General features: G+C 53.3%; 1 protein-coding gene across 2 annotated transcripts; it reads right to left on the bottom strand.

Annotated features, from left to right (window-relative positions):
- Nucleotides 1–1257: 1257 nt before the first annotated feature.
- Nucleotides 1258–17381, bottom strand: ELP6 (elongator acetyltransferase complex subunit 6). 2 transcript variants are annotated; one of them, XM_065630100.1, is made up of 7 exons: nucleotides 17280–17381; nucleotides 14084–14162; nucleotides 12623–12693; nucleotides 6574–6704; nucleotides 5344–5563; nucleotides 3874–4020; nucleotides 1258–3326 (listed from the first exon to the last, which is right to left on the bottom strand). In XM_065630100.1, the coding sequence occupies exons 1-7, from the start codon at nucleotides 17331–17333 to the stop codon at nucleotides 3198–3200; spliced, it is 831 nt and encodes a 276-aa protein (XP_065486172.1). In that variant the 5' UTR covers nucleotides 17334–17381; the 3' UTR covers nucleotides 1258–3197. The 2 variants fall into 2 exon arrangements, with proteins under 2 accessions (XP_065486172.1, XP_065486173.1); XM_065630101.1 differs by having other exon boundaries at nucleotides 5371–5563.
- Between the last annotated feature and the right edge of the window lie 1387 nt (nucleotides 17382–18768).

Here is an 18768-nt window from a genome sequence, read left to right as displayed (position 1 = left end):
CGCCCACCTGCGAGCGTCAGGCCACGCCCCCACGCCGCGGACGGCCGCGCCGCGGCTCACGTGGGAAAGCGGAAGCGGGTCGGTGGTGGCGGGAACACGTGGAGCGGGGATAAATGGGGGGGGGGGGCGGGGTGTCAAACCGGGAGTTGTGGGGCGCAAGGGGGTGGCAGGGCCGGCACAGAGGGGATCGCGGGACGGGGCATCAGTCACCTTGGGGTTCAGGCGGGAGAGCAGAGCCGGAGCGTGCACCGGGGAATGGCGGGGCTGCGGGGGCTGAGATCCACGGGGTGGATGCGGGGGCTGAGAGGGGAGGTTTGGGCACCGGAAGCGGGGAGAGCAGACATGGAGGGAGGACGTTGCACCGGGAGTCCTGGGGCTTGGTGCAGGGGATAGAGGAGAAACGAATACCCGGAGCTGCGGGGAGCAGGAGCAGGGCAGACACCGGAGCCCCGGGCACAGCAGGGACAGTGGCACATGGCTAGGGCTGAGTGGGGACAGCTGCAGTGCTGGAAGGAGAGTGAGATCCCTGCATCCTTTGCACCTTTTCCCCCTGGTGCAGAAGTCATGGGAAGACCGAGCTCTGCAGCGAAGGATGCAGCAGCTCCTGTGCCAGCAGGAGCAGAGGGGGACAGTGTCCCCACACCAGTGCTGCCAGCCCGGCTGTCACCCCAGCACAGCTCCTGGCTGCCAAGTGCCGCTCCTGAGATCCCCGCCCAATACTACCGCAGGACCTCGAATCCCGGGGGCAGCACCTTGAGGTTCTGGAGTGAGTTGAGAGAAGGGAACGGAGCTGGGGAAGGGGCTGGAGCACAAGTGTGATGGGAGCAGCTGAGGGAGCTGGGGGTTCAGCCTGGAGAACAGGAGCTGAGGGGAGACAGGGACACAAAGAAACGGCCTCAAGTTGCGCCAGGGGAGGTTGAGGTTGGATCTGGGGAACAATTTCTTCCCCAAAGGGCTGTGGGGCATTGGAACAGGGCAGTGGTGGAGTCACCATCCCTGGAGGGGTTGGACAGACAGAGATGAGGTTCTCAGGACACGGGGCAGTGCCGGGGTGGGGGAACAGTTGGACTCCATGAGCTTGAGGGGCTTTTCCAACCAAAATGATTCTATGATTCTACAATCCAAGCCTCTCCCAGGGAACCTGCACCAGTCCCAGCCGTGGTGGGGGCCTTTCCCCAGTTGCTGCCTGGCTAAGGCCTCAGGCTGCTCCCACCAAGGCTGAGGGAAACGAAGACCAGAATGATCACGAGCCTCAGGCCAAGTCCCACCTGCTTTATTGGTTGAGACGTTGCACAAGCTCTGGCTCACAAACAAAGAGCTGCACGTAGCAGTGGCCCCGAGCACGCAGCTGTTGGCTGACCCCACCAAGGCCGCCCTCTTCTGCCACCCATCGCATTGCTCCTAATCTCCCCTTTCTGCGCTGCCTTCCCGCAGCGCCAGCTCCAGAGCAAGGTCTGAGTTCAGTCATGGCCGCGCTGGGTGGCCTTGGCTCATCAGAGCTGCCAGACTGGCCTCTGACATTCTCACCCTGCTGGCAGACGCCACCTCTGGATGTCAGGCAGGGATGAAGGGAACACTGGGCTTGGTCTTCACCGTGAACCAGAAACTACCACAGGTTTCACTGCCCTTTCTCCAGGAGGCATCTCTCAGGTGCTGCCTGTCCAAGCCCTCACCGGTGGAAGGAGTGGCACAGAAAGAACCAGGCAAAAGACACCAGCGATGTCACCTGGTGGTTTCAGAGGAGCGAGGCAGAGCCTTGGAGCAGGCATGTTTTGGGATCACACAGGTATTATTTAAATTATACACCATTATACGTCCATTACAGCTGCACTTTAAGCAGCCATAGCACCTGCAGTGACCAGAGCCCGCAGGTCCCTTCCCCAAGATGTGGTTGTCCCACCCTCCCGTTGCAGACTGTGACCACGCATTGTCCCCCAGGCACTGCCACCACACTGGCTGCTAATGACAAGCAGCCACAACCTCTCCACGCGCACCCCAGACTCAAACCAAAGGGGACACTACAGCAGGACACGTCACTGGGCTGTGCAGCGTTTCTGCACGGATAAAAGCAGGAACACGTCCCACTGCTGGAGTCATTACCCCAGCGCTGGAGCTGTGAAGGACCTGCAGGTTGCTTTCATCTCTCATGGGTGTGCACAATGTGATTTATCTCCAACTACAGCTGGAGCATCTAGCACAAGTCCAGGTCCTGCATCCATGGGGAGGGAGGGGAACCAAAGCCTTACCCAGGCTCGGTAGATGCCCATTCTTGTCCCCTCCCAGAAGGGCCTGCGGGGAGCAGTTCGCATACAGAGATGCACAGTTACTTCATGACTGTACCCTTCTCTAATTAAAATGAGTGATTATTAGCCCCCAAGGAATGCTTCAATACAGGCAGGTCATAGAAGTGCCAGTAATGATTTGTGGTTGGGAAGCAGTGGCTGAGACAGAAGCTCATGTACAAGTGTCCGTCTGTTGCCGTCGTGTACAACTGTCCGTCACCCAACGCCAAGGACGAGCTTAGGAAGCCGCACACTGAACAGGCACCAGGGTTTCATATGAAAAGAGGGAAAATAACAAAACGAAGCAAGGGACCAAGCAAGCAAAGCAGCCCTTAGGCCTTACCGTAGCAAGGTGAGGGACTAGACGTGCAGCTATAGATTTTTTAGTTCTGTGGGAGCTGAGTTGAGCGAATCTCTCCAGTGCCAGAGCTGGGAGAAAGCTAAGAATTGCACAATGCTCCCAGACCATCCCTGCCTCCACCTGCTCTGTGTCATCTGGGAAACGCCAGCGGGAGGGTGAGGTGATCCCTGCGCCTGGCAGCGCCTGGCACCGCCATGCCATAACGCACCAGAACAGGTGAGGCACGCCCAGCCCACGGGGCATCCCCCCTGCTTGTTTTTACATGCTCCAAGGGCCATTCTGGCGAGTTTTTTTGCTCTTCCCTCTTGGCCCGCATACCTTGGGAACGGTGTGGGAGGACAAAGGGATGTAACAGTCTCTGGGGAGGCTGATCCCTTTGTTGTCAAGCAGTTCAACATGCGTTTTAACTTCCCTCCTGGGTCAGTTTTGCTGCACCACTCCTGGAAAGCGCCGGTGATGCAGCCAGGAAGGTTTGGTGGCACGTCCAGCCGAGAGGTACCAGCCGCCCCGGCCTCGCTCCGTGTCGCTCTCAGGGCACTGCACGGTGTCACAGATCACAGGACGGCAGCTGACAGCCCTCTAGCAAAAAAGGTGACGTTCTTGTCCTGGATCTTATACTGGTAGATCTGGACTTGATCCTGCTCCCCCGTCAGCTCCAAGGACACTCTCTTAATTATTTTAATCTGCAAAGAAATGGGAATATCATCCCTTTGGCTGCCCCAATTGCAGCATTTTCCCTCCTTACCCCCCACGCCTCTTGCTGGCCTGTGGGGAAGGTGGATAGCTAACAGAAAAACCATCACCCAGCTGCCTGTCACCAGCACCAAGGCCCCAGTGACCCCGCTGCCCTCCCAGCAGAGAGATCGCCGCAGGCCAGGCAGAGATCCACCGACAGGACAGTTTGGGGAAGTTTCCCAGGAGTGAGATATTTTTCTTTGCCATCATCTTGGGGTGGGAGACAACCTGCGCTGCAGCTGCTGTATAAACCCTTCCCAGCTGCCAGGGATAGAGGGTCCTCACACAGAATGTCCCTGAGCGCCCCCGCAGAAGCAGAGTCACAGCTGGGTGCTCCAGCAGACCCTGGTGACCGCAGCAAAGCTGCTCGTTAGTCCTTAATCACACTGCAGACCTGGCTAGTCCTGGGCCATCTCTGACTTACCCTTGGGCCTGCGGGCAGTGTTGTATGTGACATTAACGTGTGCCACCTCTCCGTGCTCTCCCATGCCCTACCTGCCCATGAACGTCCTTGCAGAAGCCGGTAGCCAGTCCCTCTGCCCACAGGATCAGGTCACTGTGATGACACAGGGAGTTAACGACCAGTTCGTTTTCCTCATCTTCCGAATCCTCATTGCTGTGAACCAGCACCACGATGTTCCCCTAAAACAAAAGCACCAGGCAGCGGTGAGCCCCTTCCTAATCCTAATCCACTCAGGGTAAGGAAGCAACGGGAGCTTGCACAAACACCCGACTAACTGAGCTACTTCCACATCCCCCAGCATGGCAGCTGGTTCTGAGCTTAAATCCATCAGGAAAATAAACAGCAGATACATATCTAAAACTCTGAAACAGTTTGCTGTATATATATATTGTATATATACACACATATACATAACACACAGCCTAAAAATACATCAAGTCTTTGTTGCGAGACAGCTGTCTAGCTAAACCAGTCTGTCAGGCGATGCAAATGGCAATGCGCTGAATGAATTTAGAACAGCTAAATAAAGAGGTGGCTGAACGGCCGCAGCCAGAGCTGCGATGCTCAAACCTTCACTGCTCGCACAAGAAGCAAAGAGCTCCCAACGCAACACCAGCTCTATTAAAAACACATCCTGAGAGTCTCTGCCTCAGCCCATGCAGGTCCCCAAGGACTTAAAATAACACAGAATTCCCAATCAATTAAAATGTACTTTAAAGCTTCAGAACATCTTGTACAGAAATAGAAATGTGTTAGCACGATTTATCACCTTCCTTAGCTGTTTTGGAGGTAAATATTCTCAGCAAGCAGAACATCCCCTGTCAGCATTTACAGCACAAACACCCTGGCACCCCATGAAGTGCACAATAACAAAACCTGACACTGTCTACTTTATTTCTCACTCAAGCACAGAGAGACATGGCCAGGGTGGGGGCTGCTGCCATGTAAATAGCTAAGTGTGGATGTGACTCTAAAGATTTTTGGCCGCGATGCTGTCAGAAATTAGCACATTGCTGGGGAGACCTTTCTTGAAGTACTTAGAAACCAACCGGTGTGACACGCAGTGACACTTAAGGTTGGTGGGAGCAGAGAGTGGTGTCCCAAGTGGAGCTTCATCTCTGTCCCCTGTGAGGTTGATCAGCCCCTCGCTGCCTTCATAACCGATTCCTCCCCTGCCCTCCCACACACACACACAAACGTGGGCATGAGTAGAGATCTCTGGAGAGCCAGGAGCTCTAAGGAACAATATTTTACACCTCGAATCCCTGCTCATGTGTCAAGGGCAGAGAGAGCCCTTCTCTGGGCAGCACCTCTTAGGGAAACAGCTGCAAAGGGACTAACCCATCTCCAGGGTCTAGTATCTCTCCTCAAGAGCGGCCTGTAACAATGATTTGAATTTCCTGGACAGCCAAAGCCTTCCAAAACCCCATCGTGCACAGGTGGGGGAAAAACAAAAGCAAGCCAGGCTTTGCTCCGGGGGCTCTTTTGTACCCGTAGCTTACAGGACACGCGTGTGGAGGGTGCAGCACCTGCAGCTGGGAGCACACGGTGACTCTGCAGTAGTGGATGAAGTCCAGCACGGCCACCGGCGTGGCGCCCAGGCCCAGCAGGACGCTGAGGTCGTCCACCAGCAGCACGGGGCCCTTCCAGGAGTCGCTGCTGGAGGGGGTCAGGGACGTCCGGACGAAGTCAAACAAGGCTCTGAGGTCAGAAGTGCTCCCACTAGAAGAGAAGAAGATTGTAGAATCATAGAATCATTTTGGTTGGAAGAGACGTCTCAAGGGGCCTGGCCCACGCTGTGTGTCCCCCTCCCCACCCACTGAACCAATGTGGGGAACGCAGCCTGCGCCATCCCTGCTGTCCCCACAGCTGTGACAGCCACCAGGTCCTACACGTCCCTACAGTCACTGCTCCTTTGCTCGCCTGTGTGCGGTGAAACCCTGCTGCACCACTCCAGGGATCACAGAATCGCAGTGTGGTTTGTGTTGGAGGGCCCTTCCCAGCCCCCCAGTGCCCCCTGCCATGAGCAGGGACATCTGCACCAGCTCAGGTTGCTCAGACCCCCGTCCAGCCTGGCCTGGGATGTCTCCAGGGATGGTTCATCCACCACCTCTCTGGCCAACCTGGGCCAGGCTCTCACCACCCTCAGGGCCAACAATTTCTTCCTCATGTCTGGCCTGAATCTCCCTCCTTTAGTTTAAACCATCACCCCTTGTCTTATCGCAACAGGCCCTGCTCAAAAGTCTGTTCCCATCTTTCTTATGGGGACAGCAGAGAGCTGGGAGTGTACAGGAACAGGGCAAGTTCATGGGCATCCTTGCTCAGAGGCTGCCCTGAGCAGGTGGCATCTTCCAATTTAACAGCCCTCAGTGGATTTTTTTCTATCAAATCATTGAATCACAGAATGCTCTGGGTCGGAAGGGACCTTTAAAGGTCACCAGGGACACCGAGAAAGCAAAGTGGGAATAAAACTAAAAGCCAGGATGATCAAAGCAGCACTGTTCTCTCGGATGAGAATAAAACTCGCAATAGTAATAATTTTTAAAAGTGGAATAAAACTGTTTGGATGGAATTTTATTTGACACAAACTTGTTGAGTGCTAATATAAATTTTCTCTAGAGCTATAACATGTTTCCCAATGAGGATGGGGGTGGAAATTACACGAGGGGGGACATACTCTGTGCTGGGGGCCCTGCTGAGCCGCAGCAGAACCACCGACTGGTCGGGTTTACCTTATAAACTGGAGAGGACTGGGCTGTCCTGGCTGCTCCTCCTCTTCTCCAAACAAGAGGTCAAGGCAGGACCTGAGGCCTTCCAAGAAGACAAGCTGTCCCCGCTCTTTGGCAGCTGTCAGACTGACCCCCTGGAGAGAGGAGAACATTATGTTGCAGAGCAAACAGCTGCGGAGGAAGAGCGCAAACAGAACCAAGCCGATCGACGGCCGATTTTTATCAAGTCCTATCTAAATGTGCTAATAAAGTCAAGACTCCTGCACAGGGGATGAAACTGGTGGTTTCTGTTACACTGGTGAACACATCAGCTTTCCTGATTAAAAAAAGCACTGTAATTTGGGGGATCGGAAGACAAAATTGTTGCATGGGGGAAAAACAGCTTCTTATCCCAAGGCACGGAGAGGACGGGTCCAGGCTTTCCAGGCTTCCCCAAGGACTCTGCCATGAACAATTGCTTCACCTTCGCTTCTTGGGTGTTGAAAGCCTTTGGTTTTCACTGTTGCCAAATCATCGCTGTGGCAATAAGTGGCATGACCCACGCATGCGAGCGAGGCACAACCCAGATCCAGAGCACACCGTGGGCCGGGCACCTCGACGCTTGCACGACACCTGGGAGGGAGCGGCCACAGCCCTGAGTCCCTTTGGAGAAGGAGGGACGGTGACAAACCGCCTGGGGCCACAACTCAAACTGAGATTTCTTGCTTCACGATGATGCTCACCTCAAGAGCCACATCCTGCCCCAATGGAGAAAGCCCTGGCAGAGTCACAGCAGATATGCCGAAGACATGAACTGGAGATCTAGTTCACAGACTCCTGTCTCATCCTCCTTTCTTTCATAATTTCTTTTGCCAACCATCCTACAGCTCCTCAGCTTCCTGAGAACTGCACCAGCCCACCCTTCAGGAGAAAATTCAGTACCTGTTACTGACACAATCACACAAAGATCTCTCACACACAGATCTCTCACACACACCGTCTTCAAACCTCGGCCAAACTGTGCATTTCCCAACAAGAAGACACACAATTTGCTCGGCTTTCCAGCATGGGCTGCTTCCCACATTTCCCAACAGGGCTGTAATCTCTTAAAAAGGAACCAAGAAGCATTAACGCCGAGATTGGCAGCGTCTCGGCAGCCTCAAAATAGGGTGGTTGTGCAACACAGCAGGTAGGTGGGCAAGATGGTTTACAAACTGTTCAGGAAGGTTTAGCTCCTTAAGCCAGGACTGGTTCTGCCTGAACGCTGGAAGACACACACAGCAGCAGCACAGGTGCTTTTGACCAGGAACTTTTTAAACACCACAGAAAATACAGGTTTTTGCTTATTTCCTAAGCAATCATGCTGGGAGCTGCAGGACGCTTGAGCACAGAGTCTGTTTGAGTCGCCCAGCAAGGGGAAGGCTCATAGCAGCTCTTCCCCCGGGACCTCGAGCAGGGAACAGAGCGCTGTGCTTGGCACTGTCCCAACACCGGCTTTTGAAAAGTCCTTGGAGGTTTTCCAAGTGTTTCCCAGTCCACGGGACACCCTTGAGAGCCACCACGCTCCCTTTGCTCACACACGAGAAGGAAACGCAGCAAAGCGACGTGTCCACTTCTGCCTCCTGCCTTCTACCCCTGTGTTTCACCTGCTTGACCTTCCCGTTATTCTGACATGAAAATGTAGGTGCCGACGTTTCACACCCCTTTCTCATTTTTTATTAAAAAAAAAAAAAGCTTGTAAAGCCCCATCTTAAGCATCTGATCAACGAGACAATCCCTACAAGGCCCAGCTGCTTTGTGAGCGTGGCATTTCCACACAAGGACCTCCAGAGAGAAGCTCTGCGTAGATAAGGCAGAGCTTCTGTCCAGGAAGATTAACCCTGAGCTCCTGCGAGGCTTATCAGTTGCCAACACGTTCTGCGCTAATGAGAGGAAAGACAGATTTCCACCACGTTCCCTCCCAGCTGAAACGTGATGGGGAGAGATCCATTGCTGCCAGAAAATGCTGTCTACGGCAATTGGAAAACAACGGATCGGAGGCAACGTCTTCCATCAGGGCCAAGGGATACTTTTACTCTGAGGAGAAATGTTCCCACCTCAGATCCAGTTTTTAAACCAGCCCTGAAGTTGCTCTTCCACACCTGCTTCTGGGAGGAAATCAGTCCCATCTGCCACACAAACTCCGGAAGGGAGACCCTCGGGCAAGGCACCGGCACTTTTGGAAATACCGCTTTTGTTTTCAACCGCCTGCTCAATAAATAGCATTCAGCAGCAAGTGTTACAACACACTCTTGCCTCACCTAATCCACATTGTCTCCTCGCTTTTCCCCTTCTCCCAGGCAAGCCAGGAGCAGTAATTCCCATGAATAAGACTCCTCTTTGCTCTCCCTGCCTCCTCCGAGCCCAGCAGCAGCCAGTGTGGGCCACAGGCAGAGGGATTTGCCTTTTCCAGGTGATATTTACTCATTAAAACCATGCCAGAAAGCAGGGCAAGAATGGCGAGCTAAAGGAAGCCTCTTGGGCAACTGCAAGCACACACCACGAAAAAACTTCCAGCCAAGGACAGAAGAACCTTTTTTGTGGCAGGCAGGAGCGGGGAACGGCCGGGAAATACCTGACCTGCCATGAAGCAGGGCTGGGCTGCACGGCAGTCTCATGAACCTCCTCCCCTCCTGAATTTTTGGAGCCCGCAGAACTCGGCACTGGCTGTAATACTTTGCTAAAGCAGGGCGTAAATTCATTATTAATGCCAATAATTCAGGATCTGATTTTAACTTTGCTTCAGCCATTTCCTCCTGCACACACAAACTCTTTGTATTTCAGATCAGCAAGAAACCAGTGTCACGTCTCTAAAATACCCAGCAGCTCGGTGCTGTCACACTAGGGCCTGCCTGGGTGACAGAGAGAAGGGCCACAGCACGAGAAGAAGGCAGCATGCTTGTGGGCCACACCGGGAATTCCATCCCCGCGGTGCCATGACGTTTCTGAGTGGACCCAGCAAGTCCAGTCTCGTTTTCCAACTGGGGAACCAGGTTCCCAAGAGAGTGGGACTCATCCCGCTGCGGTCATCGGCCACAGCAAACCTCTGCTCATCTCCCAGCTAGCAGCCCACCCGACATAACCTCTAGAAGCAGCACAGAAAGCATCAGGACAGCTTGGAGATGGCAAATAAAGTGCTCAAAATGGCCAACAGCACCTTCCTGACAGGCACAGACGCGACACGCGTTCCTGCCGCAGAGCCACGGTGCTGCAGAGCGCCCAAACAGCAAGCGCTACCGGCCCTGAAAGCTCTCATTATCTCGCAGCACCATGCTCCATTATCGCCGGGAGCACACAGACGCTATCGCTGGCGATCTGTCATTTATCGATCAAGCCCAGAAATGCTTCTGAAGCAGCAGCTCGAGGGGCTGCGAGCTCCACAGCACAGCACAGTTGTTCCCGTCTGTCCGGGATGCTGTCAGCCGGGCAGAGCGGTGGCCCCACCAGCCTGCCAGAAGTGACATCCCTTCAAACCAGAACCGCTGCTGGAAATGTCACGAGGGAAAGCAAAATATTTACAGGAGAGCAGTAGTAATGGAGCGTGGGAGGCAGCAGTCATTAGCTCAAACACAAACGCAGCCGTGGTACAAAGTGTGATGATCTGCAATCAGGCGACCGGCCAAGGTCTCTTCTCTGGTACAAGCACCTGCAGGGGAAAGCGGAGGTGACGGAGGCGATGTCCTCTGGTCTGTCACCTCGGCGCTGTGGCGGGGGACGGGGGAACAGGGAGACCAAATGGGGACAAATATGTTTTTCCTTTAAAACAAAATAAACATTGTCCAAATGAGGGTGGGGACACCAACCTGGCAAGCTGCCCCGGTGCCATTGGTCTTGCTACGGCCCAGCACGTTCTCCACAAGGCCATGACAAATAACATTAAAACTGTCCCTTAAAATTCAAGTGCAGATCCTCATAAAAAGAGCAGGATTTGTAGAAAAGTGTGAAGTCAGTATTGCAGAGCCAGCACAGGCACAAAAATCCAGAGCAGCTTTTTCCTGTGAGTAAAAATACATCACTGCATTTAGCTAACACATAAGGAACTGGTTCTGGACAGCGACACTGCACGAAGGCAGCACATAAGGCACCCGTATTCAGTATATGACCATACACCGGGTGCTATAAGGATCAGATCCACAAATGCAGGACTGTATAATCCCACCCTGGCTCCAGAACGCTTCCTCTCCCAGGCCTGGAACCCCCCTGTCCCCAGCAGGAACAGGAGCAGCACCAACTTACAAAGCTTTTCCAACTTCAGCCCTTTGTAAGTGCATAATCATCTGCTACGGATTACTAATTACACACAGGAGATCCCAGCTCATCTCCAGCAGAGATCTACAGCACCAAAGCCTTAAGCAAGTCTAAGAGTGAAACTACTCAGCCAAAAAACACCTTTACTGAGCCTGATGTGTTCGTTTAGGCAAAGAAGGATTAAAGCAGAGACAAGATCCCAGAGAAACTCAGGCAGATATAAATAACTGATGTTACGACCTCCAGCTGCTCAGAGCTTAGGAAGAATTCACAACAACCGACTGCACGGACACCTGTGAAGTTTTAACTGACTCAGCCGTGAAACCAACGGGACAGACACAGCTCACCGCTGCGGGCAAATGTAATCGCTTCTCTGAACTCCCCTGGGCACCTCCCTTCGTGCCAGGAACCGTTTTGTTCGAAGCATCAGACAGCAAATCATTTCGATTTGCATGGCACGTGCGCTCCAGCTAATCCTCGTGTTCTCTCCCTCCTCAGCCTCTCCCACGAGGGAGATGACAACGGCACCTATTAAAAGCACGGCCACAAGCTCTGCGCCAGGAGTTTTCACCACGTTAGGAAATGCACTGGCAAACATGATTCTGCTTTTAGCGCAGACAAGGATGCCATATTTAGCAGCTGAATCTCCTACCTATACCAGTTGCTGTGCCCCTTTTCCTGTCCCACTGAGCAATTTTCCACCAAAATTTCCTCCTCTGAAAGAGTTAAAGCTCCACAGGGAAATGCTTCGTTTGCTCACCCCGTTTTATTTAACTTAGGTCTGAGCTCTCAGACCACTGATCTCCTTTGAAAAGGTAAAAATTGCATAGTAAATAAAACACAGTTGTTTAGCAAGCACCAAAACTCAAGCCACATCTATGATACAGAGGGGAATATGCCGTTATTGTAAGACCAGGTTCTTCAACACCTGGAAGTTTTTCTAAGCAGCAGCACCGCTGGGATTTCCAGGAGTCTCAGAGGTGGGAGGACCAACAAAAACCCTCATCCCTCCAGCTCTGGAAGGTCACCTGGACTCCACAACTGGAGCTTTTCACATCTGGGCATTATACAAAAAGCCAAGAGTTCAAAGCCAGAGCTCAGACTGATTTACTGACACTAGGAACCACCCTGCATACTTTGTTTCCCCATTTTCTCCTTTCAGGGTACACATAATCCTTGCCTGACCCACCAAGGGAAAGAAAGCCATAAGAATGTACTCAGCACTTGCGGCTCCTCGGACAATTCAAACTGATGGCTTGGCCCAGAGGCCAAACAAGGCACATGGGCGTCCTTCCAAATTTGCAGCTGGTTCGGCCCAAACGACTTCATCGCAACGTAACCAGAGGACAGATGACAAAGTCGCCCCAGGCCCTGCTGTGCCGCACAGCCAGTGCACCCTGGAGACGGACAGAGAGGCCCCAGGGACACAAGCACCACGGCATTTTTCTCCCCAGAGCACTAATGAAAATACATTGACCAGTCTGGGCCTGTCTGGAGAATGCTGATCTCCAGAAAAAACATTTCTAAGCACAAAGAAAGCGAGCAGCTGTTTAGCTCTCTGCCCTCTCTGGGACAAAGCCCGGGGGGGACCTTGCAGTGAGTCTCGTAGTTGGGTTTGTGCCTTATATCACATCCCTTCTCCAGCAAGGAGTGCGGGCGCACCAATCCTGGCTGTCCCTGTCAAGATCCAGAAACATTTACTCACACGAAATCCCCATTTTCCTTCCTTCCCACCCAAAAGAAATTACCTGGACCTGTAATTATTAACCTACGCCAAGAGACTTACCAGCTTCTGTGCCACAATGTTGTAGTGACTGAAGGACTGGAGCAGGGCCACAAAGCAAACCTTACAGCCAGCTGGGGAAGAAGACAAAAAAAGATACGTTATCATTTCAATTTTGCAAGCTGCCACTATCAAAGCACGTAAATCACAGCAGCCAGGCTATAAATCCATCTGGAAGTGAGACAGGTCCAGGCAGCCCCTCATTTGCTCATGGCTGGGCTTCCAATTTTCACCTTTCTATAGGATTTCCACATTAGGGAAAATGATAGTTTAAAAAGAAAGGGAAAGAACAAGAAAATAATGACATAAAAAAGTAGAAGGCCCCTTTTTTGTCTTGTGCCACCCTGCCCTGGGATCTCCTGGCACTGTTTGCTGGTATTACTGCAAGGAGGCAAAAGGCTGCCCGTGACACGAACTACTGAAACCACCGATGTGCCAAAAATCCCCAGTTTGGCCCCTGTAGAACAAGTGACCTTATCTGGGAAAACGCAGAACAAGCAAGTTTGACAAAGACACCTCTACTAAAACATGATTTTGGAAAACACACGTGACAACCTGGCCTCGTGGTTTGGGTATGAATAAAATCAGTGTATTTGTTTCTCCCTGCCAGGGAGCTGGACATGGATTCCAAGCGGCCAGAAGTCAGTGGCCCCACTGGAGCCTTCGCCAACTCCTTGGGAGCTCCCAAACATTTTGAGCACCAAACGGGTGCTTGGACAACACGAGGGTGCTACAGAGAGAAGAACTCTTCCCGGGGTGGAAACAAGCTCACCTGCCTTGCGATAATCAATAATTAATAATCCCGAAAGGATGGTGAGGCTCCTCCTGGGCAGACGGACAGCACTGTTAATAACCTGCTCTCCGCCGGCTTTCCTGCAGCTTGACCCTGTTCAATTAACTAAAGTTTTTTAAAATTACATGAAGCCGTAGCTGAGGAAGTAAGAGTAATGGGGGCCGGGCTGTTCTCATACCCGCCACCTGCACAGCACTTTGAGCTCAGTTTTAAGCCCAAGAGGTACCAGATTTGCTGGGCTGGCTGCTTGGCCAGCAGAAAGCTGGAGAAGTCTGTGAATGCAGTGCCCGCTCTGCAGGGGCTGGTAGGTTACTCACAGGTGAAACTGTTTGCAGAAAAACAATTAGGCAACTTGCCAGGCTCTTCGTTTGGCTCTTGACTCACTACTAGCTTAGCTATTTGTTAGTCATTCCTGGTATTTTTAATTACACTATAAAACACTTAGCTAATGAAGGAATTACAGTCCACATCTCGCCATCAGACGCCCAAGTGATTTACAACATTCACTGCACTGATGATGAAACGAAGTGCGCGGACATTACGGGATGTGCCCAAGGATACAGAGCAAGTCCCAAGAACAAGTCTGGACTAAGATCTGTAAATCCTGAGCCCAGTGTTTTGCGCTAATCCGAGGAAAACCCTTGCCTTGGAGAGTCCTGCTGTTGCCGTACCTCTGAGGTAGAAAGAAAGGAAATGATGCACCAGGAAGCTGCCGTCTGTTCTGGTGTCTCGCAGCAGCGTGAATTTACCCTGAAAAAGAAGCAGCAAAAATCACTAAACAGAGGAAGGTGAGGGCACAAACTGCTCCTGGCTCCATCCTAGTTAGACGTTTGCTCAGGCCTGCAGGTGTTAAGAGAAAGGAGCGGAGTAGCAGCGCTCTGGCCACCTGCCCGTTTACAACACGATGCGAGTGCTGGAACCATCGTTAGGGGGGCTGTGAGCTCTGTCCCCAAACAGCACTCCCTGGTCCACATTTCCCTCAAACATGCCACATTCTGAGCAGAAAACTGTATCATAAAATCTGTGTAGCAGAACAGAGCTCTCTCAAGTATACACCTTGTTTTGATCGTGGAGGAAATTAATTCCGTTCATCAGTGCACGCTTGTTATCAGTACCAGCCTCATCAAGACATTTGTTTCCATTAAAACCTTAGTCAAGATGTTTCTTTAATCAATACGAATTATAGAAGGGCTGGTTTTAATCACGAATAACTTATCAATGGATTTTTTTTGCGGGGTAGGATGTTATCATTCAGAGCACACGTTAATTCATTTCTTCAAACCTTCCAGTTGTCAACCCTTAAATCTCCAGTTATCGACCCTTAAATCCTGCCAACCGTCCTCACTCTGCTGTCATGCTGCAGTTGCTTGGGTAGAACTCAACACTCTTATTTCTCATGCTCAGCTGGTGGGAAAGAAAGGAAAGAGGAAAGAAAAAAGGGGAAACAGAGGAAAAGAAGGAGGGAAGGGAAAGGAGGAGGGCAGGACCTTGTCCAGCCCGTTGCCTCCACACTCCGCTTTCACACTCTTTCCACCTGCAGGCTAAAAAGCTGAAGCTGCAGCTACTTGTTAGAAACCATCAAAACCCCTTGGCAGGGCAGCTGTGGGTGTGACACGTGTTCAGTAGTGACATGTCACAGACACCCACACAGGTGGCAGCTTCATCCACCTACTGGCCCTGCAGCAAGGGCGTTCGTCAGCGCTCAGAAAATGGCACAAACCACCCCGGAGATGGAGAAATCGGGATGGCAGAGATGGGAAAAGAGATTTGCGAAGGGCTGATGCTCTGTAAGCACAGCGGGACCCCTGTTTTCAGCAGCCTTGGCCAGATATCTTGGCTGCACGGCTCTGTGCAGCGACTGGTTATACTGAGCAGTGAAGAGAAGGACTTGCAAAACAAGAATATTCACGATTTACCACCAAGTTAGTCTATATCACAGCACATGAACAAACTATTCCACCTCTGGCATCAGGGAACACCGTTTGTTCTGCAGCCAGCCATACTGTGGTGCTGCACTGCTGCCAGATACCACGACAAAGAGGAATATAGAGCGTGTGGTGGGCCGTCCAAGTCCCTGCCCCTCCACCAAGGACTCCTTACTTTGCACTTCACGTGCGTTAAAAAGCTGACTGTCAACCCACAGGAATCGCAGGCACTTGGGAGTTTACACAGCCTCTGCTAATCACAGAATCATAGAACAGTTTGAGTTGGAGGGCCCTTCCCAGCTCCCCCAGTGCCTCCCTGCCATGAGCAGGGACATCTGCACCAGCTCAGGTTGCTCAGAGCCTCGTCCAGCCTGGCCTGGGATGTCTCCAGGGATGGTTCAGCCACTACCTCTCTGGGTACCTGGGCCAGGCTCTCACCACCCTCAGGGCCAACAATTTCTTCCTTATATGTTAAATCTCCCCTCTTTCAGTTTAAAACCATCACCCCTTGTCCTATCACAAAAAGGCCCTGCTCAAAACTCTGTCCCCATCTTTCTTCTCGGCCCTTTTTAAGTCTGGAAATGCCGCACTAAGGTCTCCCCGGAGCTTCTCTTCTCCAGCTGAACACCCCAACTCTCTCAGCCTGTCCTCCCAGCAGAGCTGTTCCAGCCTCGGATCATTCCTGTGGCTCCTCTGGCCCCTCTCCAGCAGCTCCATGTGTGTCCTGTGCTGGGGACCCAGAGCTGGACCAGCACTGCAGGGTGGGTCTCATAGAGCAGGGCAGAGGGGCAGGATCCCCGCAAACCTGCTGGTGACACAGCCTAGGACACGGGTGGTTTCTGGGCTGCCGGCGCACGTTGCCAGGTCATCGCTTCATTCTGTCTTTCACGGAGAGTGACAGCGCTACCACTGAGCCTTCACCAACAACTTCCACCAGCTTTGCTTCAAGCCTTGAGACCTGACCTGGCTTTTCCCCAGCATTCCTCCCCCAGCAGACCAGCCCTGCCCGCTCCTGGTGCTCTCCAGCCCAGGGAGCAGCTGCCCTGCTCACATCATACACTCTACAAGGAGAGAAGGGGAGAAAATCAGACTTAAAAAGTAAATGATCACCTTAAATCTGCTTTTATAATCTTAAACTGCTATTTATCTATGAGGAAAAACATGGAATAATGTGCAAAACACTCATACTTTATAAACTTTTCACCTGAAGCGCTTCACGGATCCCACACTGGAAGCAGGTGTTCAGTGACAGTGTGATTTCATTGGCACAAAGACTGCAAGAATGAGCTGATTTAATTTAGCGGCCTGGAGAAACCTCCAGAACACACCACAGGGCCTGGGGAGCACGTTTTATAGAATCGCTTTGGTTGGAAAAGCCCCCAAGATCACGGAGTCCAACTGTTACCACACCCCAGCACTGCCCCATGTCCTGAGAACCTCATGTCCGTCTGTCCAACCCCTCCAGGGATGGTGACTCCAGCACTGCCCTGGGCAGCCTGTTCCAATGCCCCACAGCCCTTTGGGGAAGAAATTGTTCCCCAGATCCAACCTCAACCTCCCCTGGCGCAACTTGAGGCCGTTTCTTTGTGTCCCTGTCTGCCCTCAGCTCCTGTTCTCCAGGCTGAACCCCCAGCGCCCTCAGCCGCTCCCATCGCCCTCGTGCTCCAGCCCCTTCGCTCAAGGCCCGGTTCTCCCGTCATTCCCGGCAGCGGCCGCGCACAGACACCCCGGGGGCTGCGGGGCCCAGGCCCGGCCGCTCGGTGGCCCAGGGGAAGGCCCCGGACCCGCCGCCCCGCGCTCCCGGCATGCCCCGCCCCTCCCGGCATGCCCCGCGCGGCTCCCGGGGGCCGCGCCGCCCGGACTACAGCTCCCAGCAGGCCCCGCGCGGGCCGCCACCTCCGCCCCGGCGGCCCCGCTCTCCCCTTCCCTCCCGCCCTCTCACCGGCTGCGGCCGCTCCGGGGAGGCGTCCAGCAGCTCGTTCAGCTCCGCGAACATGGCGGGCGGGGGAACCGGCGGCTTCCGGGCGGGGGGCGGGAAGGACGAGGCGGCGGCGCTGGTCTCTGCGCATGCGCGCAGCGGGGCCGGAGGGCGCCGCCTGCTGGCGGGGCGGGGGCGCCGGCGCGGCCCGGCCTTCCCCTCCCCGCGCCCCCCGGGGGCTGCGGGGGCCGATCGGGCCCGTCCCGCCCCACCGGCGCCCTCCCGCGGCTCCTGGTACACACCTTGGGCCTTTCCCGTGTTTGAGCTCCATGAGCACCCCGTCAGCCCAGCTCTCCAGCCTGCCCAGGGCCCCGGGTGGCACCAGAACCCCCATCCCCAGCGTTAATGAAGGTGCTAATTGGGGCTGCATCCCAGCTCCAGTGGCACTTGTCACCGCCCTGGTCCCCAGCCCAGATATCCCTCCTACACCCCTTCACCAGCTGGGCCCTGGGCTAATGCAGCAGATCCGACCTGCCATGGGACAGGGGATGTGTGCGAGGGGTCTACTAAAGCCTCAATATTTCCTATTACGCTCTTAACGTTTCCTGTGACACTTTTAATATTTCCTATTTACATTCTTAGCACATCTGAGCGCTGCTGAGCGTTAATTGGGCACTCCCAGAGAACGAGCTGCAGCAGTTCCCAGCAAGCACCCGAGCAGCGACAGCAAATTTACAGCCTGTACCCACGAAAATCCACATTATTTAGTGTTATTTTTTCCCGTGTGCCCGAATTTGCCTTTTTCTTTTTCTTTTTCTTTTTTTTTTTGGCACTGAATTCACCTTTCAATTTTGCTGCCCTATAAGGTTTTGGAACCTTTGGTTTTCATAACGCAGATGAAGATCCCCTGGCTGAGGGGACACGCGTGGGAGCCCCCAAAAGAAGATGCGCCCACCAGCCTCGCGCTGTCTCGTCCGCTCTGAGCATTAGGGGGCATCAAACGATGCTAATAAACGGCAAACACCGAGCGAGAGAGAGGAGACGCGTGCGTAGTTCAGCGCAGGGCTCCTCGGAGCCACAAATTCTCGCTCCTGAGGGTTTAGGAGGGCGAATCGATAGGAGAAGGGGATGAGCTCATGGAAGCGAGATCTGAGGGCCACCAGCGGCTCGGGGATCCCTAAACTGGGAGTTACTGGGGCGTGGGAGACAAGCTGTGTGAACACAGGAATTGGTGGCTTTGGCCACCGTCTTCCCTCAACTTCTGGTTGGGATGAGTGTTGTAGAAAAGCCGGTGGGCTGTGTGAATATTTGGTTGAGCCGTTGCAGCTTTTCTCTGTTTTCTCTGTTCTTACGTGGATTATCTGTAAAATTGATCATCCCGTTCTCCATCCCTTCTTCAAAGTGCTTAGGAACCCATCGGATGAGCCAGTCCCAGCCCAGATATCCTGTCTGTAATCTCTCTCCCTTGCAGAAACCCATCGTTTGTGTCGGCTCTTTGCTTCCCGTCTTTTAG

The sequence above is a fragment of the Caloenas nicobarica genome, chromosome 2 (genome assembly GCF_036013445.1).
Source record: "Caloenas nicobarica isolate bCalNic1 chromosome 2, bCalNic1.hap1, whole genome shotgun sequence".
NCBI classification, from domain to species: Eukaryota; Metazoa; Chordata; class Aves; order Columbiformes; family Columbidae; genus Caloenas; species Caloenas nicobarica.
Note: the sequence above shows the minus strand (reverse complement) of the source record. Positions and strands in the feature narration are given on the sequence as shown.

Bases quoted from the DNA above. Each gene is read 5' to 3' on its own strand.
- ELP6 (XM_065630100.1), bottom strand. From the start codon at position 17,333: ATGTTCGCGGAGCTGAACGAGCTGCTGGACGCCTCCCCGGAGCGGCCG. The intron at 12,694-14,083 runs GTACGGCAACAG...CTTCTTCCCCAG, and splicing joins CCTTTCTTTCTACCTCAGAG to CTGGCTGTAAGGTTTGCTTT. The intron at 6,705-12,622 runs GTAAGTCTCTTG...TCCTCTCTCCAG, and splicing joins ACATTGTGGCACAGAAGCTG to GGGGTCAGTCTGACAGCTGC.